Here is a 21,323-nt window from a genome sequence, read left to right as displayed (position 1 = left end):
ATATACCACCCATAAAATCTCAAACCATAAAATAAGCTTTAAATTGATACATGATGTAGAATTAAAGAAGGATATCACAAAGTAAATTAGAGGAGAATAAAAGATACTATCTTTCTGATTTATGGATAGGGGGAGAGAGATAAAATAGACAATTTTTATTGTATGAAATTTTTAAAAAAACTTTTATATAAACAAAGCCAGTGCAGTTACAATTAGAAGAGAAATAGGAAAATGGGAAAAATTTTTCATAAAAATCCCAAATATATCCAAAATATGTAAAAAATAATTGTTTCAAATTTATGAGAATTAGGTTCCTTCCTGAACAGATAAATGACTAAATGATATTATCAGGCAGTTTCAAAGAAAGAAATCCAAGCTACAGCAATCATATTTTAAAAAATGGTTCAAATCACTAGTTATTAGAGAAATGAAAATGAAAGAAGTTCTAAACTTTCACTTCACAGTCATCAGATTGGCAAAGATGACAAGTATAAATTGATAAATTTTGGTGGGCCATTGGGAAAATATACTATTATGCTATTGGGGGGATATGGGTAGGATGGTAGGATATCCATGCGTATCCCCTGTCCCACTTAATGGTTGGCTTAGAGTAACTAGTAACAGTGTCTATTGATTTAGTTATTTTTTTGTTGTTTATTAAAAGGGCCATTCCCTGACTACTTCTTAAAGAGGCCTATTCACTCAATGGACATTACCTCCCTCTAAATGAGTACCTGAAAAGGCCAGCTTAAAAAGGCCAAGGTCTTCCATTGCATCTTGGGCCATCTCCAGTCATCTTGATGAATATCTGATTACAGGACCCAGATGACTCAGGAGGAGAAAGTGAGCCTGCTGACCTTCACTTACTCAAAGCAAAGTCAAATGCAAGTCAAGTCATCATTTCTCTGATGTCATGGTCTACTTCGAAAATGAAGGACAAATACAGGGAGTAGGCAAACACTAATAAGGGGGTACCACTGCTCTGGTAATGGCTAAACAAATCAGAGTATATGCATGTAATGGAATATTATTGTGCCATAATAAATTATGACATGGACAGTTTTATAGGAAACTGGGAAGACCTGTAACAACTGATATAGGATGAAGTGAGCAGTGTCAGGAGGATAATTTATGCAGACAAAACCACTGTAAAGAAAAAATAATTTAAAAAACCTTTCTAAAAACTCTTTAGAATAGGCCTCTGTGCCAGGCTTGTGATTAATTTCCTGAACTTCTCTCTTTTTCTTATTTTTGTCCAGGTGGTTTATAGTAAATTTCATGATAATATTGCTTCTGCTCCTGTCTGTAGATATTCACCTCAATGCTCTTAATCATACTTGTCTACTTTGCTCCGTAGAATAGTTCACAAGAATTCCTTCTTAATATATGGATGTCTTAAAATGATTTGCTCAAGGTTACATAGGTTGTTAAGTTGGATATTAGAATTTTGGGCATTGTCCTCCAGTATAGTGCTACTTCTGGTTTTGAAATAACTGCTGTTGAACAGATAATCAGGAAATAATCATTGCCTCTTGGTAGTTTGTACATAAAAGGAACTTAGGAATTTGTTATTTCATTTGAAGCATATAGTCCTACACCAAGTAATATGATTGGAGTAAGAAGCTTAGCATAACTTTACCATATCTCAGCATTTACATGTTACTTTGAAAGATACTTTAATACTTACGCTACTTTACTTGGTAAATAAAGGAGTAGAGGAATAACAGGTGCGTCTTCATTGCCATAAATAATGAAACCCATTTGATTCAACCTTTTTCTGAAGTATCTTGTATTTTCTACAAGTCGCCGGAGTCTCTGTATTCCTGGAAAGAGATAGGCATGAAATTAATTCATTGAATTAACATGATAGGGTTTGTTGCCCGGAAAAGAAGCAAAAGTCACATCAATTTGGTACATTCCAGGTGTTTATGTGGGCTCAGCCTATTGTTAGGGGCTAGGCAGAATTCGAGATAGTACAATCCTAGGGGTAGAGCAAACTTCTGGCCACTTTGGCTCCCATCCTATCATGGTGTTACTTTTTGGAAGGGAAGTATACTTGCTACTACAAGTGCTGCTTCTGTTTCAGCAAGGTAAAGATGTAGTAGGAAACAGATGCCTGCTCCCTTCAGCAGGTGTAGGAGGTTCTAGAGCAAAAGAAGGGAGTGCAATGCTATGGATATGTTGTATATAGTTCATTAGGGTGTGATATACTAGCAAGAGAATGACTTTTCAATGGGGCTATGATTAATGTATGAAAAATTTCTAGATGAATTCTTTTTCACCTCTATTTCTGGTTCTAACCAGGACCCAAGAGAAGCTCCTCATTCGTTAATACTTAAAAGGGCAGTATATGGCTAGAAGAGAGTTGGGTCATGTTGGGATTTTTGGGTGATCTGAAGGGGAATGCTGGTTTTTCTTCACCAGTAGGTGATATCAGAGTTTAAAGTATGAAGTAGGCAATTGTGCCTTGGTAAGGGCTTTTTATTTTTATTTTTTCTTTTTGGTGTTCCAAAGCATTAGTCTATTCCTTGTTCTGAGAGTATTAATCAGTGGTATCTCTATTGATTACACACGGGAGTAGACATTGGCAATCAAAGAAAGTTGTAAGTCATCTGCGTAGTCAGGATCTTGCCTTTCAGTAGGTGAACCCTAAACTTTAGAGCTGGAAGGTATTTTAGAGTTTATCTGGTCTCATTTCACAGAGGAGGGCAAGAGAAGAATAAACCCCAAAGCTAGATTTTAATCTATGCTATCTTTAAAGTATATGAGTTGGCAAATGGAAAGTTGGTATCTTCTTTGAGTGTCTTATAATAGTGTTATTTTCTTAATTATGAAATTAACTTTGTGAAATGCTAAGTTATTAAATTCAGCAACACAAATGCAGTGCCCTTCAGAATTTCCTGAACTTCTGTGCCTGTAGTTGGTGAGGGCAAATGATAAAATGCTTCTCTTTGCCTTATGGTGAGGCCACTCCAAGAAAATGTTTAATAAAACTACTTTTGAATTAAGTTTCACTTCTATAAACTTCTGATAAATGATAAAGGTGATGTGGATTATTGGGAGTTTGGACTCATTTGGGTCAGATGGATCAGGGAAAACACCTACTTATTTGACTCTGGCTAGGATGAGTTATAATTTGAGTAATCAGGCAGATGTATGAAAGGGGAGATTTTAATAAAAGGGGGAACTTAACTGTGCCCTTGAATATTTCCATCAGAGTAGGGAAATGCAAACAGAACCCTTAGGAATAGAATAGCATAGTTGACGTGTGTCTAAATATTCATTCTGAGAGAAGCTGGTTATGGATACCGTCCTCTAGAAGATGGCTAGGAACTTAGCTGGTGATAGTCATTCTTTTTTTACCCCTCCTACTCTTACACTTGTGAGTATTTGTCTATATTAGATACTATCTAATGCTTCAACCTAGAGGCAGCTAGGTGATATAGAGAAAAGAATGCTGGGGCTGGAGTTAGGAAGACTTGAATTCAAATATGACCTCACTAGCTGTGTGTCCCTGGGTAAATCACTTGACTTCCTTTTTTTTCAGTTTCCTTAACTATAAAATGGGAATAGAACCTGCCTCTCAAGGTGGTTATGAGGATCAAATGTGCTTAACTCCACATCATGCTCACACATGCTCACCCAGCCCTAGCTCTCCAGCTTTTGGCTTTCTAACATTTTCCTTATACTGAGGGATTTTACTCCTTCAAAAATTCTAACCTAGTAGTTTCTTACTTCACTCATTTCCCATCCCCACCCTATCTCATATCCACACAAAGATGATCATCCTCTTGATCTTGCTGTCACTCCCAAGTGCTCCACTTCTATGTCTGATTTTCCTTTATCCGATCACATTTTGTTGACATTCTACCTTTACCTCTGCCTTGCATTCCCAAAACTTGTTCTTGTTTTCCTCTCTTCCTCATCTTTACCTATTAGTGAATCAATTTAGCTTTGCTCTCTTCTCTTCTCAAGTCCTCTTTCCCCTCATCCTACCAAATAAACTGTTGTCAAGCTTCAGCCCTAGGATCCCTCCCACCATCTGTTGCCATTATTCTTACTTGAATGCTGAAAAAAGATGGAGAAAATAATAAAAACATGCTGAGTAGACCTCCCCAAACTATGTTATATAACCTCAACCACATCCTCACTATGGCATAGTGAGACTTCTTAATAGACTCGCTATTCCATTCACTCCATCTGCTTTTCTAAACTATTTTTATTCCTCCCAAAACCTTCCATTGATCCCTCACTCCTTGTCTTCTCAGCTATGATTCTTACTTCATATTTTGCTGAAAAAGTTGAGGCCATTTGCTCAGAGCATCTTCTTTTCCTTTCCTTTTCATTTTATATCACTAACATGCCTTACCCTATTATCTCTTTCCCCCCTATATCACAAGACTACTCTTGTAGTACTGCTTATAGAAAAGGCAGACTTTTCTGTATGCATAAGTGATCACATTCTGTCTCATCTTTTCTAGCAGATTGCCCGCCATTACTCTGTTGTTTATTTGCAATCTTTTCTTGTCTACTGGCTGCTTATCTGTTGCCTGTAAACATGCTCATGTCCCTCTCATTCTCAAAAAGCCCTCACTTGGTTCATCTATCCCTGCTAGCTATCATCCTTTATCTTTTCTTTTTCTGGCTAAATTACTTGAGAAGATTGTTTACTTGATGTCTCCACTTCCTATCCTCTCATGCCCCTCTTATCTCTACATTCTGGTTCTTAACCTCATTTTTTTTTAATTTAAAGATTTTTATTTAAAGTTTTGAGTTCCAAATTCTTTCCCTCCCTCCCTGAGATGGTAGGCAATCAGATATAGATTTATACACGTGCAATTATGTAAAATATTCTGTATTAGTCACTTTGTACAAGGAGACTAAAAAAAATAAAAGAAAGCAAAAAATAGCATGCTTCAGTCTGTATTCCAGTCAATATCAGTTCTTTCTCTGGAGGTGGATAGTTGTAATAGTAAGGGAATTTGAAGATCTTCCCTGCCCTTCCTTAATAGACCCATGTAACCTGCTTTGAGCTTTGGCCCAGCCCACAGCTTGAGTCACATGGAGCCCTTGGTGGGAGGAGCTTTCCGAATGGGTGGAGCAGGAAGAGCCCCTAGCATGAGTGAGAGAGAGTGGAATTTTGCCTAAAGGAGCTTGTTTACGAGGAGTCCTGAAGGAGGGGAGGCTTGGGGATTGCTGGTGCTCTCTGCATTGTTAATGTTTATAGATTTCTTTGTTACTATGATGGATTAGGCTTCTTGGTGTTTGAATAAGTGTCTTGGTTACATCTTTGAGGAAGAGAGCTTATATTTTGCCAATTTACCCTGGAAATACGCATGCATATCCATAGCAGCTGCTGTCGGTATCACATTGGCGTTACAATAGTATGCTTCATCATTAGTCCTTTGGTATTGAGTGGGATAGACTTAGTGAAGACTCCTCAGATTGTAATTTTTCTCCCAGGGGTGAGGTAAGGCCTAAAGGCTCAAGGTTACAATATTTTTAGAATAGAATAGTTCCATAAAAGGATATAAAACTGTGTAGTGTATTAGGGTCTCAATGATTGGACAAAACTTACATAATTCCTCGATGTCTTCATTTCAAAAGGGATTGGTTAGATTTCGTGTCTAGAATGTAAGACCATATTCTCAGCTAATGAGGATAATGGTCAGTGGGGGGAGGAGGGACTTGCGTTAGGGTCTATATAAATCACTGTCCTGTTCTTTGTCTTCGGCTTTCCTACTCCTACAGGGGAGCCCCGCTTCTCGAGAATCGAATAAATCACTTTTCTGTCATCACTTTGAGAGACCTCTGAGTAATTGATTTATGTAGGGACCTGAGCCATCCCACACAGTATTGTCTTGGATCATTCTATTGCTGAGAATAGCCATGTCGCTCGCAGTTCTTCATGGAACGATATTGCTGTTACTTGTACAATGTTTTCCTGGTTCTGTTCAGTTTACTAGTTCTGTAAGTCTTCCCAGATTTTTCTGAAATCATTCTGCTTATCCTTTTTTATAGCACAATAATAGCACTCGTATACCACAACTTACTTAGCCATTTCCCAGTTGATAGGCATCTTTTTGATTTCCAATTCTTAGCCACCACAAAAAGAGCTGCTATAAATATTTTTGTACAAATAGGTCCTTTCCTCTTCTTTTTGGATGTCTTTAGGATATAGACCTAGCAGTGTCAATCTCATCTTTCAACTGAAACTACTCTCACCAAAGTTACCTTAATCACCAAATCTAAGTACCCTTTCTTACTCCTTATTCTTCTTGACTTCTGTACAATCCTTGACACTGTTGATCAACCTTTTCTGCTTGGTACAGGTTTTCTTTAGGTTTTCATGTTACTGCTTTCTGCTGGTTCTACTGCAAAGTCAACTCCTTCTCAGTGTCCTTTTTTGGATTTTCGGATGATGCCCGTTATCTTTGAGTTTTTCCCCAGGCTTTGTCCTAGATTTTCTCTCTTCTCTTTTCCCTCCATATCTTTTCATTTGGTGATCTAATCAACTCCTGTGGATTCAACTATTATCTCTATGCCTATGCATAGAATTTTTTTCCCCTTCTCATCTCTGCCTCCTGGTTTCCCTGGTCTCTTGGTTTCCCTGACTTCTTTCAAGAACCAGCTAAAATTCCATGTTCTACAAGAATCTTTTCCAAGTACTTCTTAATTCTAATGTTTTCCTTCTGTTGATTAACTCATTTCTTCTGTGTAGAGTTTGTTTGAATATGTTTGTTTGCCTGTTCTCTCCTGTATTACACTATGAGCTCCTTGAGAGCAAGAATACTCTTTTGTCTTTGTTTCCCCAGAATTTAGCACAGTTCCTGGCACATAGTATATACTTAATAAATGTTTATTGACTGACTGGCTAACTCTGTGTAGGTGATCCTCAGATTTATTTGTGTAGTCCTCACTATTTTCCTGATCTCCAGTCTCTCATCTCCAACTGCTTTTCGGATATTTCTAACAGAATGTCTTATAGATATCTGAAATACAGCATGTCAGAAAGTGAACTCATTATCTTTCCTCCCAAATCTTCCTCTCTTCCTAATTTCCCTATTACCATGGAGGGTACTCCCAGTCATCCAGGCTCACAACATAAGCAACAACCTCAAATTCTTACTCTGTCACTCCCTGCCCCCATATCCAATCACTTGTCAAGTCCTATAATTTCTATTTTCAATATGTCTCTTGTGTATGCCCCTTCTTTTCCCTGACACTGCCACCAGATATAGGTTCTCATCGCCTCACACCTAGACTATTGCAGTAACCTGCTGATTGGTCTTCCTGCCTTGCATCTCTCTCTACTTTAGTCCATCCTCTGCTCAGCTGCCAAATTGGTCTTCCTAACTGCCAGGTTTGACTATGTCACCTGTCTATTCAGTAAACTCCAGTGGTTCCTTCTTAGTTTTAGAGCCAAATATAATATACTCTGGACTTTAAAACCCTCCATAACCTGGCCTCTTCCTATATTTTCAGTGTTATTATGCCTTATGCTTCCTGATTTGCTTCATACTCTGCATTCTTTAATGGAGAGACATGGACCTCCTTGTTATTCCTAGCATAATACATTCCATCTCCTGACTTTGAGTATTTTCGCTGATGGTCCCCCATGTCTAAAACTTTCACACTCCTCTCTACTTCCTGTCTTCCTTCAGGTGACAGCTAAAAACCTCTCCAGATCCCTCTTAATGCCTATCTCTTCCCTCCAATTTATCCTGTATATATCTAGTTTGAAGAAAGACTGAGCTCAAGGAGCTTATAGTTTAATGAGAGAGAAACAACAGGGATATAACTAGTTCGTGCATAGTTATTTTCATGTTGTGTCTCCCATTAGACTGTAAGCTCCTTGAGAGCAGAGGCTGTCTCTGTCTCTTTGTATATCCAGCACTTAGTGCTGTATTTGCCAAATAGTAGGCACTTAATAAATACTAGGTGACCATCTGACCATACGCTAAAGGAGGCTTAGTCAGTACTGATTGGTGTGTAGAGGGGTTTGAATAGAGATTTCAGGCCTCTATTTTGTCTTCAAGTGGATTAATGGCTATGCTAACTTTCTGGAGAGAGGGCTCTGAATTTGTCTCTAAAGAGATATATGTCTGAAAAAATTATAACAACTTAATGTCATTTAGATACATTTAGATTGGCAGTCATAAAAGTCAACACTTTTATGTATAACATCTTTTTTTTTGGTAACATGTGAACATATTCCTTCTCTTATTTATGTTATAAGAATTGGAATGAATCGTATAAGAAATAAACAAGTTCTTAGATTGATGCAATGTAATTTTAAGCATTTGAGATAACTAGATCTTTACCCAGGTAAAATGAGTGAATTTGCCCCTTGGACCAGGCCAAATAGAAGAATCAATTTAAGTCAGAGTTAAGAATCCAAAGGGGCCCTTGACTTGATTATGTGTAGCAATGAGAATTTGCAATGAGCTATTTCAAATTGACTTTCAAAATCTTAGTCTTGTAAACATTCAGTTTGCCCTTCATCTAAGGTGCACTACTAATAGCATACTTATTTGCCAGTGCTAATGTCCACCCTATTACTCCCCCTTGCTTTCTTCATTTTCCCATAACGCAAGTCCAAAACATGTTTTCTTAGCATCTCCCCATTAGCCCACGTAACAATAAGAATTATGTCCACACAAGTATCAAATTATTTAATCTTATCTGATTCTCATCAGGGTTCCCCTGATTTCTTTTAAAGCTAGGGTTTGGCTTTAGAAGTCAGCTTCATAAGTACAAGGTGGAAAGGTATGGCTTGATAACAGTTTGTTTGAAAAAAATTGAGTGATTCAATGGAGTGAAAATTCAATATGAATCAGCAGTGTGACCTGACAGTCACAAAATCTAATGTGATCTTAGTTTGCATTAAGAGAAACATAACATACTGAAGATGATAATAGTTCTATTGTACCTGCTCTGGTCAGACAACATTTGGAGTTTGTGTCTTAATTCTGATTTCCACATAACAATTAATCAATATGCATTTAGTAAGCACCTGCCAAGTGCCAGTACATCAGGGATATAAATGCAAAAAATGAAGTAATTCTTATTCTTGAGGCACTTTTCTACTGGGGAGACAACCTTTATGTACATAAGTACATGCAGAATAAATACAAAATAATTGCAAAGTAGTTAAATATGTAGTAGGGTGGGAGGGCAGGAAAAGCTTTGTGTAAAAGATGGTACTTGAGCAGTATATTGAAGGAAGAAATTTGTTCGATGAAGCAGAGGTGAAGATGTTGAACTTTTGGTGAGTTTTTATGCACTGGAAACCATTGAAAAGATATGGAGATAGAAGCTGGAGTGCCTTGTGTGAGCAACAGAGAGAAAACTAGTTTAGTTGATCTGAAAGTGCTGGAAAGGAGTGTTACTTAGTAATGTTTGGAAGATAGGTTGCAGCTAGGTAAGGAAGGAAGAGTACTGTCAAGCTGGAGAACATCCATAGAAAAGTAACGAGGATGATGGGCCTCAGGACCATTGTTAGTGGAATATTGGTTGAAAGAATTAGATATACTTAAGTTAGAGAGGATAAGGATTGTAGCTATCTTTTGAGATTTTAAAGGATTTTAAGTGTCAGGGGGATTAACTTGTACTGTATAACTTCACTAGACAAAACAAGGTATATTGAGAAGTTGGATGAGACAGACTTAGACTTGAAGTAATAAAAAATTCCTTTTGCACTGGAGATGGAGTTCCTCTTCAATGAAAGTTCTCAAGTAAAGGTTAGACTGTTTCTTGGCAATGTGGATAATATTCCTATGTGAGTACATTTTGGCCTCTGTTTTTTCTAATTCTGAGATTTTATGGCATAATAGATAAGAGTGCTGGACTTGAGAGTCAGGACGACCTGGGTTTAAATCGTACCTATGATACATCACTTAGCCTCTCTAAACCATAGTGTTTATTGATAAAATGGGCAATAGTGAGTCCTGTAGGACCTTTATCATAAGATTATTGTATGACTCAAGCATATATATTTCTTTGCAAATTTTGAAGTGCTATATTAGTGCCACTTTTTACCCTCTAGAGCTGTACAAAATAAACTTAATATCTTTTCCATTTGAGTACCCTTTAAGTATTTAAAGACAGCTATCATGGTCCTTATAAATATGTTAAACATCTCAGTTTCTTTCATCTATTTCTCATGTGACATGATTAAAAAATCCCCATACCATTTTTGTCATGATTGGTATCTCTTTGTCAGGAGTGGTATCTCTTTGTCAAGAGTGGTATCTTTTATAGAATGAGATGCTGAGAGTTTAGAACAATGTTATATATACATAGATTATAAACCATGCATAATAGAGTGAGACTGTTTCCCTTGCTATGAACACTATGCTCTGCTGGGACACCACCACATGGTCTCCTGATTCATTGAGCATAGTGCTTTGCAAACAGTAAGTAATTACTATCTTGTTGTTCTTGAAGGAATGAAAAATTTGTGGGCAGGAGTTTGAACTACCAGCATTATGGTGTCTAGATAACTGGAAATGACTTGTTTTGGAATCTTAAAAATTCACACACACATATAAGTTTAGTTACAGAGATGGATATAGCATTCAAAGACAAAGTGAAGGAAATTGGCATTGGCCAAGGAAATAGGAAATACAATATTTTTCCAGGAATGCCTATTCTGCTAATTAATACACTTGTATCTTTAGCATTCATCTCCTGTCTAGGTGAACATTGTTTGAGTGGTTTTTGAAGTGTAAGATATGGAATTTATCTACTTTGATCCAGAAAGTAAAAATATTTTGATCCAGAGCAATCTTAATGGTATACTTCTACATTTGTAGCATTTTCCTTTTTCAGTGGATTTGCATTTAGACAAGAAAAAAAAGAGAAAGTTTAGGCCATCGTAGAAATCAATTTGTAGTTGTCATTGGACTTACTTTTGGCCCACCAGGCAAGACTTTCCTTTGAAGCAAAGAGATTGATTCAGTTGTGGGGCTTCTTAAAATATACATTTCTTTGTTCTACCCTCTCTCACTTCCCCATGGGAATAAAAAGACTCAGGCAAATGAAAAAACAATCCAGATGTGCAGGGTGGACAGGAGTAAAAAATCTGGAGAGCTGAAGAAACATCTGGATAAATTTTGTTGTATGGATGTAGCTTCAGTAGTTCTTGAAAAAGAACTCATTTACACCATGTTGTGACCCTAGAAACTTGCACATGTTGTGAAGGGTAACACATTAAAAAGAGAGGAAGACCAAAAAGTGGTGATACTGTTTCTTTCTGCTTTTTAGTAAAACATTTTATGATAAATGTTCCTTACATATATAGAATGATGAGGGACTAAGGAGATAAGAAGACAGTAGACAATAAAAAGGACAAGGATTGAATGAAGAGTGGTGAGGAGAGAAGTATTTTGAATATAGCAATTGAAACTAATGCATCAGGATATTTATAATATTCACATTGAGATGCTTGCCACATGGTTAGTTGTCTTCACTCTTTATACTTTTTGTGAATTCCCCCTGCAGAATGAGCAGATGACTTCATCAAACTGTTCCTGATAATTTCTCAATGTTTCTCCTGAAAAACTACAAAGAATTCAAAGATTGAAAGTATTATGAATGATCTAAATTGCTTTTCTCAGTAGTATCATTTTTGGACTTGTCCATGATAACTCATTTTTGATTGTGTTGCCCTGCTACTTAACTGGATCCTTCTGTCCATTCCATTCTTAATTAAACTAAATATAACTGTGTCATCAGCTAACTCCATCTTTTTTACTTCCTATCATTCAGTAACTGCCCCCCAAAAATCATAATACCAATCCCTAGCATATTTTTCTTTTAAGAATTGTATGTTTTATTGCTGTCCTTTGTTTCATATTCTTGAAAGTCAGTCTAGTACAGCAGACGAGGTTTTATAACACTTTGTGGTTATAATGTTGTCTTCTGTAGGTTACTATGAATGGCTCTTGTGAAAGATTTTTCAGGAAGTTGGATAAGTTACAGTTCTTTTCAATCACTATATGGCTCACTCTTTAAAACTGAAAACATGTTTCTAGACTTGGAGGGCCAGGGGAGTCATCTGTTCCTATTAAAATTTCCTCATCTAGATTGAATGGGGATCACCATTCTTATATAGTGCTCTGAAGTGCGTGATTAAATGAAGCTATCATTATGAGGTCCATGATTAAATGGTATATCTTAGCAGTGATCATTCTTGATGCCTGGGTAAGTAATCCATAGCATTTAGGCTAAAGAAAGCACTCAGAAAAATCTTGTTTTAGTGGCATGAGGGCTAACTTGATGTTGCCATATCCCACTTCCCACCACTTCTGAGAACTTCCATTTTAGTAGATTCTGTTCCCTTTTTTCATGGTATCACCATTAAGACCACATTACATGGAAGATGTGGTTCCATGGTTGAATAAACTATAGGCAAAGGAAGGCAAGTTTGTACTTGGTCACAGGGCTAGGTTCTTAGCTAAGTGTTTTTGGCTTAAGTAAGATTTAGGTGGTGGTTTAAGCTAGGGAGCTGTTGGGGATGAAAAGGCCTCTGTGGAGTACATTTCTACCATAGGCTTTCAGAAACTTACTATCATCATCATACTCACTGTCTCCACCATCACTTCGGTCACTACCATCACTAAATATATAATTACCATTTTAAAGTGTGCTAAATTTTGAATAAAAGGATGTGGATTATAATCTCAACTCATTTATATAGTACTTAAGCAGATCAGTTCACTGAGCAACAGAGAAAAGCCTTGGTTTCCTTATCTGTAAAATGAGGATTTTGGATTAGTTGATCTTTAAGGTCCCTTTCAGCTTAAAATCCTGTATCTTAAGGGTTGAATTGTGTTTTGTATTCTTTCTAGACTGTAGCCTGAGAATAAATGTCTTGTGATCTGCCTATTTTAAAGGGATCAGTTATTTGAATAAACCTCACCTTCTACCTCTTCCCTGTTACAGAAAGCAGGAAATATCCTTTGCTCTGATGTTAGACATCCTGCATATTGCTATTATATCAGTTCAGTTTCCAAACTTTTCCTTCTTAAGAAATCTACTGGGTTAGAAAAAAGGCCAGAAGCACTTTAACCATCTCTCCAGAGTTATTAAAACAAAACCAGCTGGGCTAGGAGAAGGAAAACAAAACACAAAGCATCTTACTACAAAGCTTTTTGTTTGCTAATAAAAACAATGGTTTGTGGTATTTCCAAAAAATGTTTGGTACAAGTCAGTATCTGAAGGTCTAGGAGGAAATAAGAGCAGTGGAAGCTCCCAGATCTGTCAAAAATTAAAGAACATTTCCTCTCAATCTAGCATTCAATGATAATGAAAGGCGTTTTAGTAAAAAATTAAATGAAAAGGAAGGCTTTGATGATCATGTAGGCCAATTCTGGTGCCACATTCATTTTTCTGTAGCTTTAAAAAAATGATCGTCTATTAGAGGAAACATAGATATACCAGATGCCTTCAGTTGACTTATTTTATTATTTGTTTTCTTAAAATATATACAAAGTTGTGCCACATTGCCTACTCTCTGCTTAAATTATTTAGCATAGTACTGAACACAGACTTGGCTGTTTAAAGCACGTAGGAGGCAGTATTGCTTGGAAAATAAGAGTTCTTTCTCTGATGCTAGAAGGATATTTGCACAAATTATATCTTACAATTTAAAAAGTCTATTACTCTAAAAAAAGTAAATATTTGAATAAAAATCAAATAGGTGGCCAAAATGTCTGGTTGTAAAATACTATGTAATTTTTCTTCCCCTTCTTTTTCTGCTTATTCCGTATTTCCATGAGGATTCCTCAGGAAAACAAAAAAGATTCTTCCCCAGATCATCTCAAAGCTCTAAGGCAGGAGAAGGCAAGAGGATTGTGAAGAGAAGTTTGAATGTGGAGGCAGAAAATTGATGTGTGTTATTTTAAACAGACATCAGACAGAACACTTTGTTTTCTAACACTTTCAGTGGCAAAGAAATCTTCCAAAAGATAGTCTGCTTATCTGCCAGAATAATGATCACTTAAGAGGTGACAAACTCACTTAGCAGGCTGGGAAAACAACAACAAAACAAGAAACCCCCAAAACACTTTTAAGAGTGATTTTATTGGAGAGAGTTAGAGCTTTATCAGTTCATTTTTGATGTTAAATCTCCAGGGTTAAGAGATAATTTATGTTCAAACTCATACATTCATAGACCCTAGTCAGAACCCTATCAGATGTGTGTTCCATTTCTGTGCAAGAATAGGGCTCACATTGCCACTAGATGACTGCCTCATTGAATGAATAAAAAAGCATTTATTAAGCACTTATTGTATGCAAAGAACTATGCTCAGCACCAGGAGTACAAATAGAAAAGCAGAGATAGTTCTTGCTCTTGAGCTCATATTTTAATGGGGCACTGAAAACAGAACTGGTGAAGGGACAGTGCTTATCATCCCAAGGCCTTGGGTTCAGGATCTTGGGCTGTGGTCCATCCAGATCTCAGGAGAAATAATGATTGAAGTGGTAGTTATGGTTTGGCTTGCCAGCCACGAGCTACCTCCTGTTTTTCCTTAAGCATACCTTTTAGGTATTGAGGAATTCCCCTAAATATCTACTCCCTAACCTTCCTCTGCTTTTAAGTTATCTATTCTCAGATCCTTCAGGGACAGAAGGCAGCATGAAATAGCGGTTAGAGAGAGACAAGAAGACTGTGTTTTAGAGCTACCTCTGACACATGCTGGCTGTGTGACTCTGAGAAGTCACACAACCTCCTGGTGTCCCGTTTCTCTAATGTAAATTGCAGAGCAGTTGCTGAACTGAGTTAGTAGAGGGAGTTTCCTTATGGGAAATTCTGTGAACATGTGAAATTATAGGTTTGAACCAAAAAACAAAGCCAACAAAAACCAAAACAAAAATATCTTGAAATTCTGTTATTAAAGAGCGATTCCTTTTCACTTAACATGTCTGTTACTAAAATATTGATGGAAGTTCAAACTTTAACTTGTTATCAGTTGATCCCTGAAAGGAGGAGAACAGTTCATCTGTTCTCTTTCCAAATCTAACTGCCAGCCAGGAGTAAGATTTTGTGTGCATGGAATATGGAGATAGGTTGTGATAAGTTGGAAGTCCGGAGAGTTTAATCAAATAGTATTTCGTAAGTGCTTTCTCTGTGTGAGACATTTTGCTAAGTACTGGTGTACAGAGAAAGGCAAAAACCAGTTCCTGCTCTTGAGGACCTTACAATTTAATGGGAGGGACAACATACAAACAACTATGTATGAAGAAGATGTGTGCAGGATAAATTGTAGGTAGTTTCAGAGGGAAGGCACCAAGATTAAAGAGAACTAAGAAAAGCTTCTTCTTGCAGAAGATAGGACTTTAGCTAACCCTTGAAGGAAGCCATTGAGGCATGGATAAGGAAGCAGAGAATAAACTACTGTAAACACCCCATAAAAAAAAAAAAAAGAAAAAATTCAGACTTCCCTGGTGTGAAAGGAGGGCCAGAAAATTTTATATGGATTTTCCAGCTTGCAGGGGCACTGTACCCCACAATGGGGAAGGAATAAGTATACCTCTTTGAGTTTCAGTTTCCTTATATAATCACTAATGTTCCTTTTAGCTCAGTATTTGATGCATGATGTTTTCTGCTTGATTTTCTTCTGTATAGATTTTGAAGGCCCAGTGGACTAAGTAGAAAGAAGAGAAATGGAAGGGCTACATCCTGATTTTACCACGTATCAATCCTATTTTGGCAAGGAATTAGTCTCTCTGTCCAGTTTTTACATTCAAGAAAGGAGTAGAATTTGAGTTTTGCGGATAAGGATAGACCACATTAAAATTGTGAAGTAGAGAAACACTAACTTGATCAAAATATACCTAGTGTCTAGAAATCTCTCTATACTGTTAACTCTTTTACTTTGCAAATGATGTAGGATTCCAGAAAGTTAACCAGTAGCATTAGTTATAAACTATCCTATTCCTGAGATTCTAGGGAATTGTTGATAATACTTCACATTTTTCCCTAGCATTATCCAGAAAGCTGAAACCAGGGGACCCACGGTATTTTAGTCTTTGATGGGTACACCACTCAGATGTGTTTACACACTAGAGAGCTAGGCTCCATTGAATTCAGAGCACATGTTGAATTCTTTAATACACAAATCCACCTGCCTTAATAATCACCAGCTGTGTCTTCTAAGGGCCTGCTGAGATAGCAGGTCATCCAACCAGACTTCTCCAAACCAGGGCCAGATTTTATTTTTGCTCAGTGGTGCCAGGGTATGGAGCACCACTACTCTTTTGTCCTTTACTGCTTAGCTAAAAATAAGCTAATGATGGGGAAGATATTCTTATTTTCTACAAAAACCACTGTGAGTGATTCTCCCTTCAATCTCTAGGAAGTTATGGATGGAATAATAATTTTCATCCATTCTCTGAATATAACTAATATGTAATTCCACATGTTATATTCCAGCTCTTGATATGGAAGAAAGAATGCTTTACTTGAAGAGCCAAATTTGTAGTTGTGAGACTGAAGTCCCATGCCATGTACTATGATTCTGGGCAAAGTAACTTAACCTATGTGGGCCTCAGTTTCCTAATCTATAAAGTGAGGGGGCTACATGGTCCCTTCTGGTTCTAGATATGATTCTGTGAATTATTCCACTTTGTAACCTATGTGCCTAGAGGAAATAAACTTGAAAAAGAAAAAAAATTCTGTATCACTTATGCTGTAAAATGGCATATTATCTTTAGGAAGGGTAGAAGGATACAGCAAAGGCTAGCCCTCTATAAATCCATTGATGTGCTGATACTCTAGTTCTTTGAGCTCTTCAAGGCAAAATGAAGTGCAGTTTTTATTGAATTGTTATAAAACTATATCCTGAGTTGGTATGAAGCAATAGTGATTTTTAGTAGAGGGACAGAAGGGGGAAGGTAGAAGTGGTTGCTGTCATTTTATGAGTGTCATGTATCCAAGTGTCATGTATGAGTGCCAAGTATCTATGCCCTTGTCACTACAATTTAGCTCATTAGCTAACTGTGTTTGCCAAGTAATCTGATTCAATGCTGCATGGAAATGGGCACAAGGTAGTGAGGCTGTGCCTCTATTGCTGGCCCCCCAACCAAAACACAGTACTGTGAGGAACATATTTACTACACACAACAGGTTATTAATCACAGGATGTGTCAGTCTCTCAGCTGAAAGCTAGCAGTGCATATCTCACTCCATCTGTTACGTATTAGGTATTGCTGAAATGCCAATGATCTGAAACCATTTAGGAAAGGGCAATGCATGCCCTCCCTTCCTATCTTTCCTCCCTTCTTCCCTCCCCTCCTTTTTCCTTTGCTTGGTTGTCTGTCTCTGTAGTTGGTGACTGATTGCCAACTGGATTTATGAAACATTAGGCAGGTTCTTCCCTATTTTGCTAGAGCATTAGATAGAATATATGTTGAGATATGTAGACAGTGCATGAAGAATATGATATATATTTTATGGGCTAGTGGACCCTTTCGCTAAAGGGTTTTAAAGTAATGAACCTAAAAACTAAAGCTCATGTTTTGTATAGCACTTTATAATTTCAGAATACTTCAGTATTTTAAAAAAGTTGTCGCAGCAGGGGTTTTAAACTTTTTTTTCATCTTGGTCATGGACTCCTTCAGAGTCTGTTGGAGCCTGTGGACCCCTCCTTGGAATACTGATTTAAAATACATAAAATAAAAATATATACAGTTACCTGAAGTCAGTTATATTGAAATATTAAAATACAGCTATCTAAATATATATATATTTAAAGTTCACAGACTTTTAGTGAAGGTTAAATGCCTTCTCTAGGAACATGTCACCAGTGTATATCAATTAGCACATTTCCTTTTAAAGCTACTGAATGAGACTTCTGGTTCTTTCAAACCTACATCTTAGAAAATGTCTCATTTGAGACTTATCATGGCAAGGCAAATATTCTTGTTTTACAGACAAGAAAACTGAAGATCAGAGAAGCCAGGGGTTTGTATGATATCCTGGAATGAAGTGGCAGAGTTAGGGAGGAGCCCAACATTCTGTGTCTAGGGGCCAGACTGCTAGTCTGTGTGTAGGAGAAATGTAGTGAGCTAAATCTGTGTGTGTATCCTGACTGCAGTGGAGTTTGAGTTTCTTTTCCTTCCTACCTGGAACAAATCACTGAACTTCTTTCTGCTTTAGTTTCTCTTCATCAACACCATAAGAGGGTTGGACTTAGTGACCTCTCAGGTTCCTTCCAGCTCTAAATCTAAGATTATGGATGTGTGGACCACCTGAAAATGGACATACATGTTTCATGCATGAATTTCTGTGACCATACATAGTGATCTCCTGTAAAGCAACGAAGTAGACAGAAAGTATATAGTTAGCATGTAACCTTCTTTTGTCTTTGGTTTTCATTTTTTCTTTCTATGAGCAGGGATAAAATTTCTCGCCTAGATTATAACTCTTAAGGAGATTAAATGGAATAATTTAAAAATTATATATATATCATTAACCTGAATAGAAATGTTTTCCAAAAGCTAGAATACAACATTAATGCTGCATCAGAGGAAAGCAATATTTCATTTGAGAATTGAGAATTTGAGAATTGAGAAAAATTGAGAATTACTCCACACGAAGAGGAGTAAAAAAAAAAAATTCTGTTTTGAGAATTAATTGCTGTCACTCAAAATACTATTTTTTGGAGCCCTAAATCTCCTTACTTAGTTATTCCAGTTTTTAAACCTATCAAACTCAAGTATAAAAGTATGTTTGCCCTATTCTAACTAATAGAGAAGAGGTTCAAGGTCACACCTGGAAAGTGCTAGTGCCACTTTCTTCAAATCAGTCTTGGACCAGAAGCCATTTCAGTGTCTCACCTGCTAATTTCTGGAGAAAATTGTATAAACTCATTCATTCAGTAAACATTTATAGTGCATTGGGCCCTGTGGTCAGAGCTAAGAAGACTACCAATATTTCTATTTTTATTCCTATATTTGAATACACCCAAACACATAGAAATAGCTAAACTGGAATGGAATAAATATGAACAAAATAATTAGTACAAATGGGTATAACTGATTTAAAGATCAGCAAATTGTTTAATCCTAACATATTTTAACTTTTAAAATTTTCTTTATCTTAAGCCATTTTGAGAGCTAATAAAGAAAAGATACTGGTCATAAATTAATCAAAAGATTTAGAGAAGATCCTTCTGAGTTTTCTAAATTCCTTCTTATAACAAATGATTTTTCCTTTGAACAGGAGAGTATCTGGACCTGTGTTTTCATCATTGAACTTCTGGTATGGAAACCACTGCTGCTGCCAGAGGTAAATCAGAAACTCTTGGTAATTTTTAATTTGAGAGAGTTCCCTGGGGCAGTGGGAGGTTATGTGACTTGCCTTGATGATTCAGGATGTTTGACTCTGACAGCTCTTTAACCATTATGCCATGCTGGCAGTTCAATAGGGAATTAAATTAAGTTAAAAATCCAAAGTAATTCTATGGTATAAAATTCTATTAAGATTTTTGGGACACTGTATTTTGATGGTCAAAAATATGTTTTAAAATGAATGATAACTCAAGCAAATAACTTAGAGAATTGAAAATTAGATTAGCCAGTTGAAGTAATATTGTCAGAAACATAATCTTATGTAGTGACCTAGAGTATAGTTTCTAATTTTACTTTTGTAATCTAGGATTCTGAACTCAAAATTAAATTCCAAGTGTTCATTTGTGACTGATTAGCCTCAGAGCATGGTGAATGGGCAAATTCAGTTTTGTGTTCTGTATGGGTCTGTTTAGGTCCTTGAACAGAAAATGCACTCTTAATCTTAACTAACCACTCAGTAACTGAGCATAAATGAGTAAGAGAGTATGGGTGGTATAAATCAAGAAACTCCATATGCCTTAAATGGTGTATAATGTAAAACTGTGAAGTCCCCACAGAGAAAGCAGTTCAAAGCACATGTCCTACTAATGGCTGGTGAAGTGAAAGTCCTCTTTTTACTCCAAAGATATCTTCCTTTGGTTTTTTTTCTAGAATTATATTTAGACTTAAGCATCTTCTTTTTGTAACACGAAGGTGAAGTCTTAAGGCACCTGGTGGCTACTATTAATAAGAGCAGGAGTATCAGCCCCTAAGAGACCTTAGAGCCAGAGGCAGCAAATCTGCCTTAAACTGGAATGAATTTATCTTCTTTATATTCTTTTCTCTTTTATCCTCTTCAGGTTAAGTATTTACCAGGTTAATAGGGAACAGTTGAGAACAAGGCTGCCTGAATTCTGGCCCAAACAGACTATTTTTGCTTGCTTCTTTTTGTTGCTTGTTTCCAACAGGAAGTCTGCATCTTTGACAGAGATTTGGTACCTGACAGAAAGGTAGTGAAAGCAAGGAGTTAAGGATATTGAATTTTAATTTACTTCTGCTTTTCATTCATTACATCGTATGAAGGAAATCCCTTCTTTCTAAAGTTTCAGTATATCAACCTTTTGGAAACAAATAATGTTTTAAATATGTTTCTCAAGGGGAAAGAACTATCTTTTGCCATTTTTGTATCCCCAGCACTTAATTAAGTAGGCCCTTAATAAATGCTTATTGAACAATAGACATTGCTTGTTGCTAAATAGTGTCTAGAACACATGTGGAGTTTCTTGATTGAGGACTGTAAATGCAAAGTGTCATCAAAAGAAATAAAAATATAAAATTCCATTTGAATACTTAAATACTTCACCATTCTATATTTAGAAATAGAGTAGTATGAGCTATTAGAATTAGCTAGTGTCCAGATTGTATTGATTAACATTTAGAAAACAGTTCAGATGCATTGCATGGTGCCTAGTCCAGACAAATAGAGAAATGAAGCAATTAAGTTGACTATTGATTTAAGAAAATAATTTCTTTTGCTCATTTAACTAGACATTGCCAAGTGAAGGTATTGTCTTGCATTAATGGAGTTGCCTTATTCTTTAGTTGATTGAGTATGGATCTAACTTGAGATGCAGTGACTTTGTGATGTCAGTCTTTAGTCAAAGAACAATTAAAGAAAACTATAAATGTTAGTGACATTTAATACCATGCAAGTGTGTTTTTGTTTGCAAGAAATTTATTATCAGTTCCTTTTTACTCATTCATTCATGCATGTATGCATTCATTTACTTACCAAGTTCTTTACTAGATTCCATTTAAAATTTTTCAATCAGTATTCATTAATGGTATAACCTATAATTTCTGGTAAGGGTTATGTCTCAATTTTTGAGAACAACTTGCAAAGTACTAATTGTTCTTTAAAAGTTTGATAGAATTTTGCTGTGAACCTATCAGGACTAGGAATTTTTTTCATTGGTATTTTCTTT

General features: G+C 36.4%; 1 protein-coding gene and 1 long non-coding RNA gene across 4 annotated transcripts in view; one reads left to right on the top strand and one right to left on the bottom strand.

Annotated features, from left to right (window-relative positions):
• The window catches only part of SPTLC3 (serine palmitoyltransferase long chain base subunit 3), a 199,602-nt gene that overhangs the window by 14,961 nt on the left and 163,318 nt on the right, over positions 1 to 21,323 (bottom strand). The window contains exon 10 of the mRNA XM_072634471.1: positions 1,688 to 1,823. Coding sequence (XP_072490572.1) covers positions 1,688 to 1,823 — 136 coding nt within the window. The remainder of the gene's footprint in view (positions 1 to 1,687; positions 1,824 to 21,323) is intronic.
• LOC140520515 (uncharacterized) overlaps positions 1 to 21,323 on the top strand; it is a 98,098-nt gene that overhangs the window by 51,216 nt on the left and 25,559 nt on the right. For all 3 annotated transcript variants that reach the window (XR_011972542.1, XR_011972541.1, XR_011972543.1), the window contains one exon: positions 19,232 to 19,297. This is a non-coding gene — a long non-coding RNA (uncharacterized lncRNA). The remainder of the gene's footprint in view (positions 1 to 19,231; positions 19,298 to 21,323) is intronic.

Source organism: Notamacropus eugenii, chromosome 1 (assembly GCF_028372415.1).
Source record: "Notamacropus eugenii isolate mMacEug1 chromosome 1, mMacEug1.pri_v2, whole genome shotgun sequence".
Lineage (NCBI taxonomy): Eukaryota > Metazoa > Chordata > Mammalia > Diprotodontia > Macropodidae > Notamacropus > Notamacropus eugenii.
Note: the sequence above shows the minus strand (reverse complement) of the source record. Positions and strands in the feature narration are given on the sequence as shown.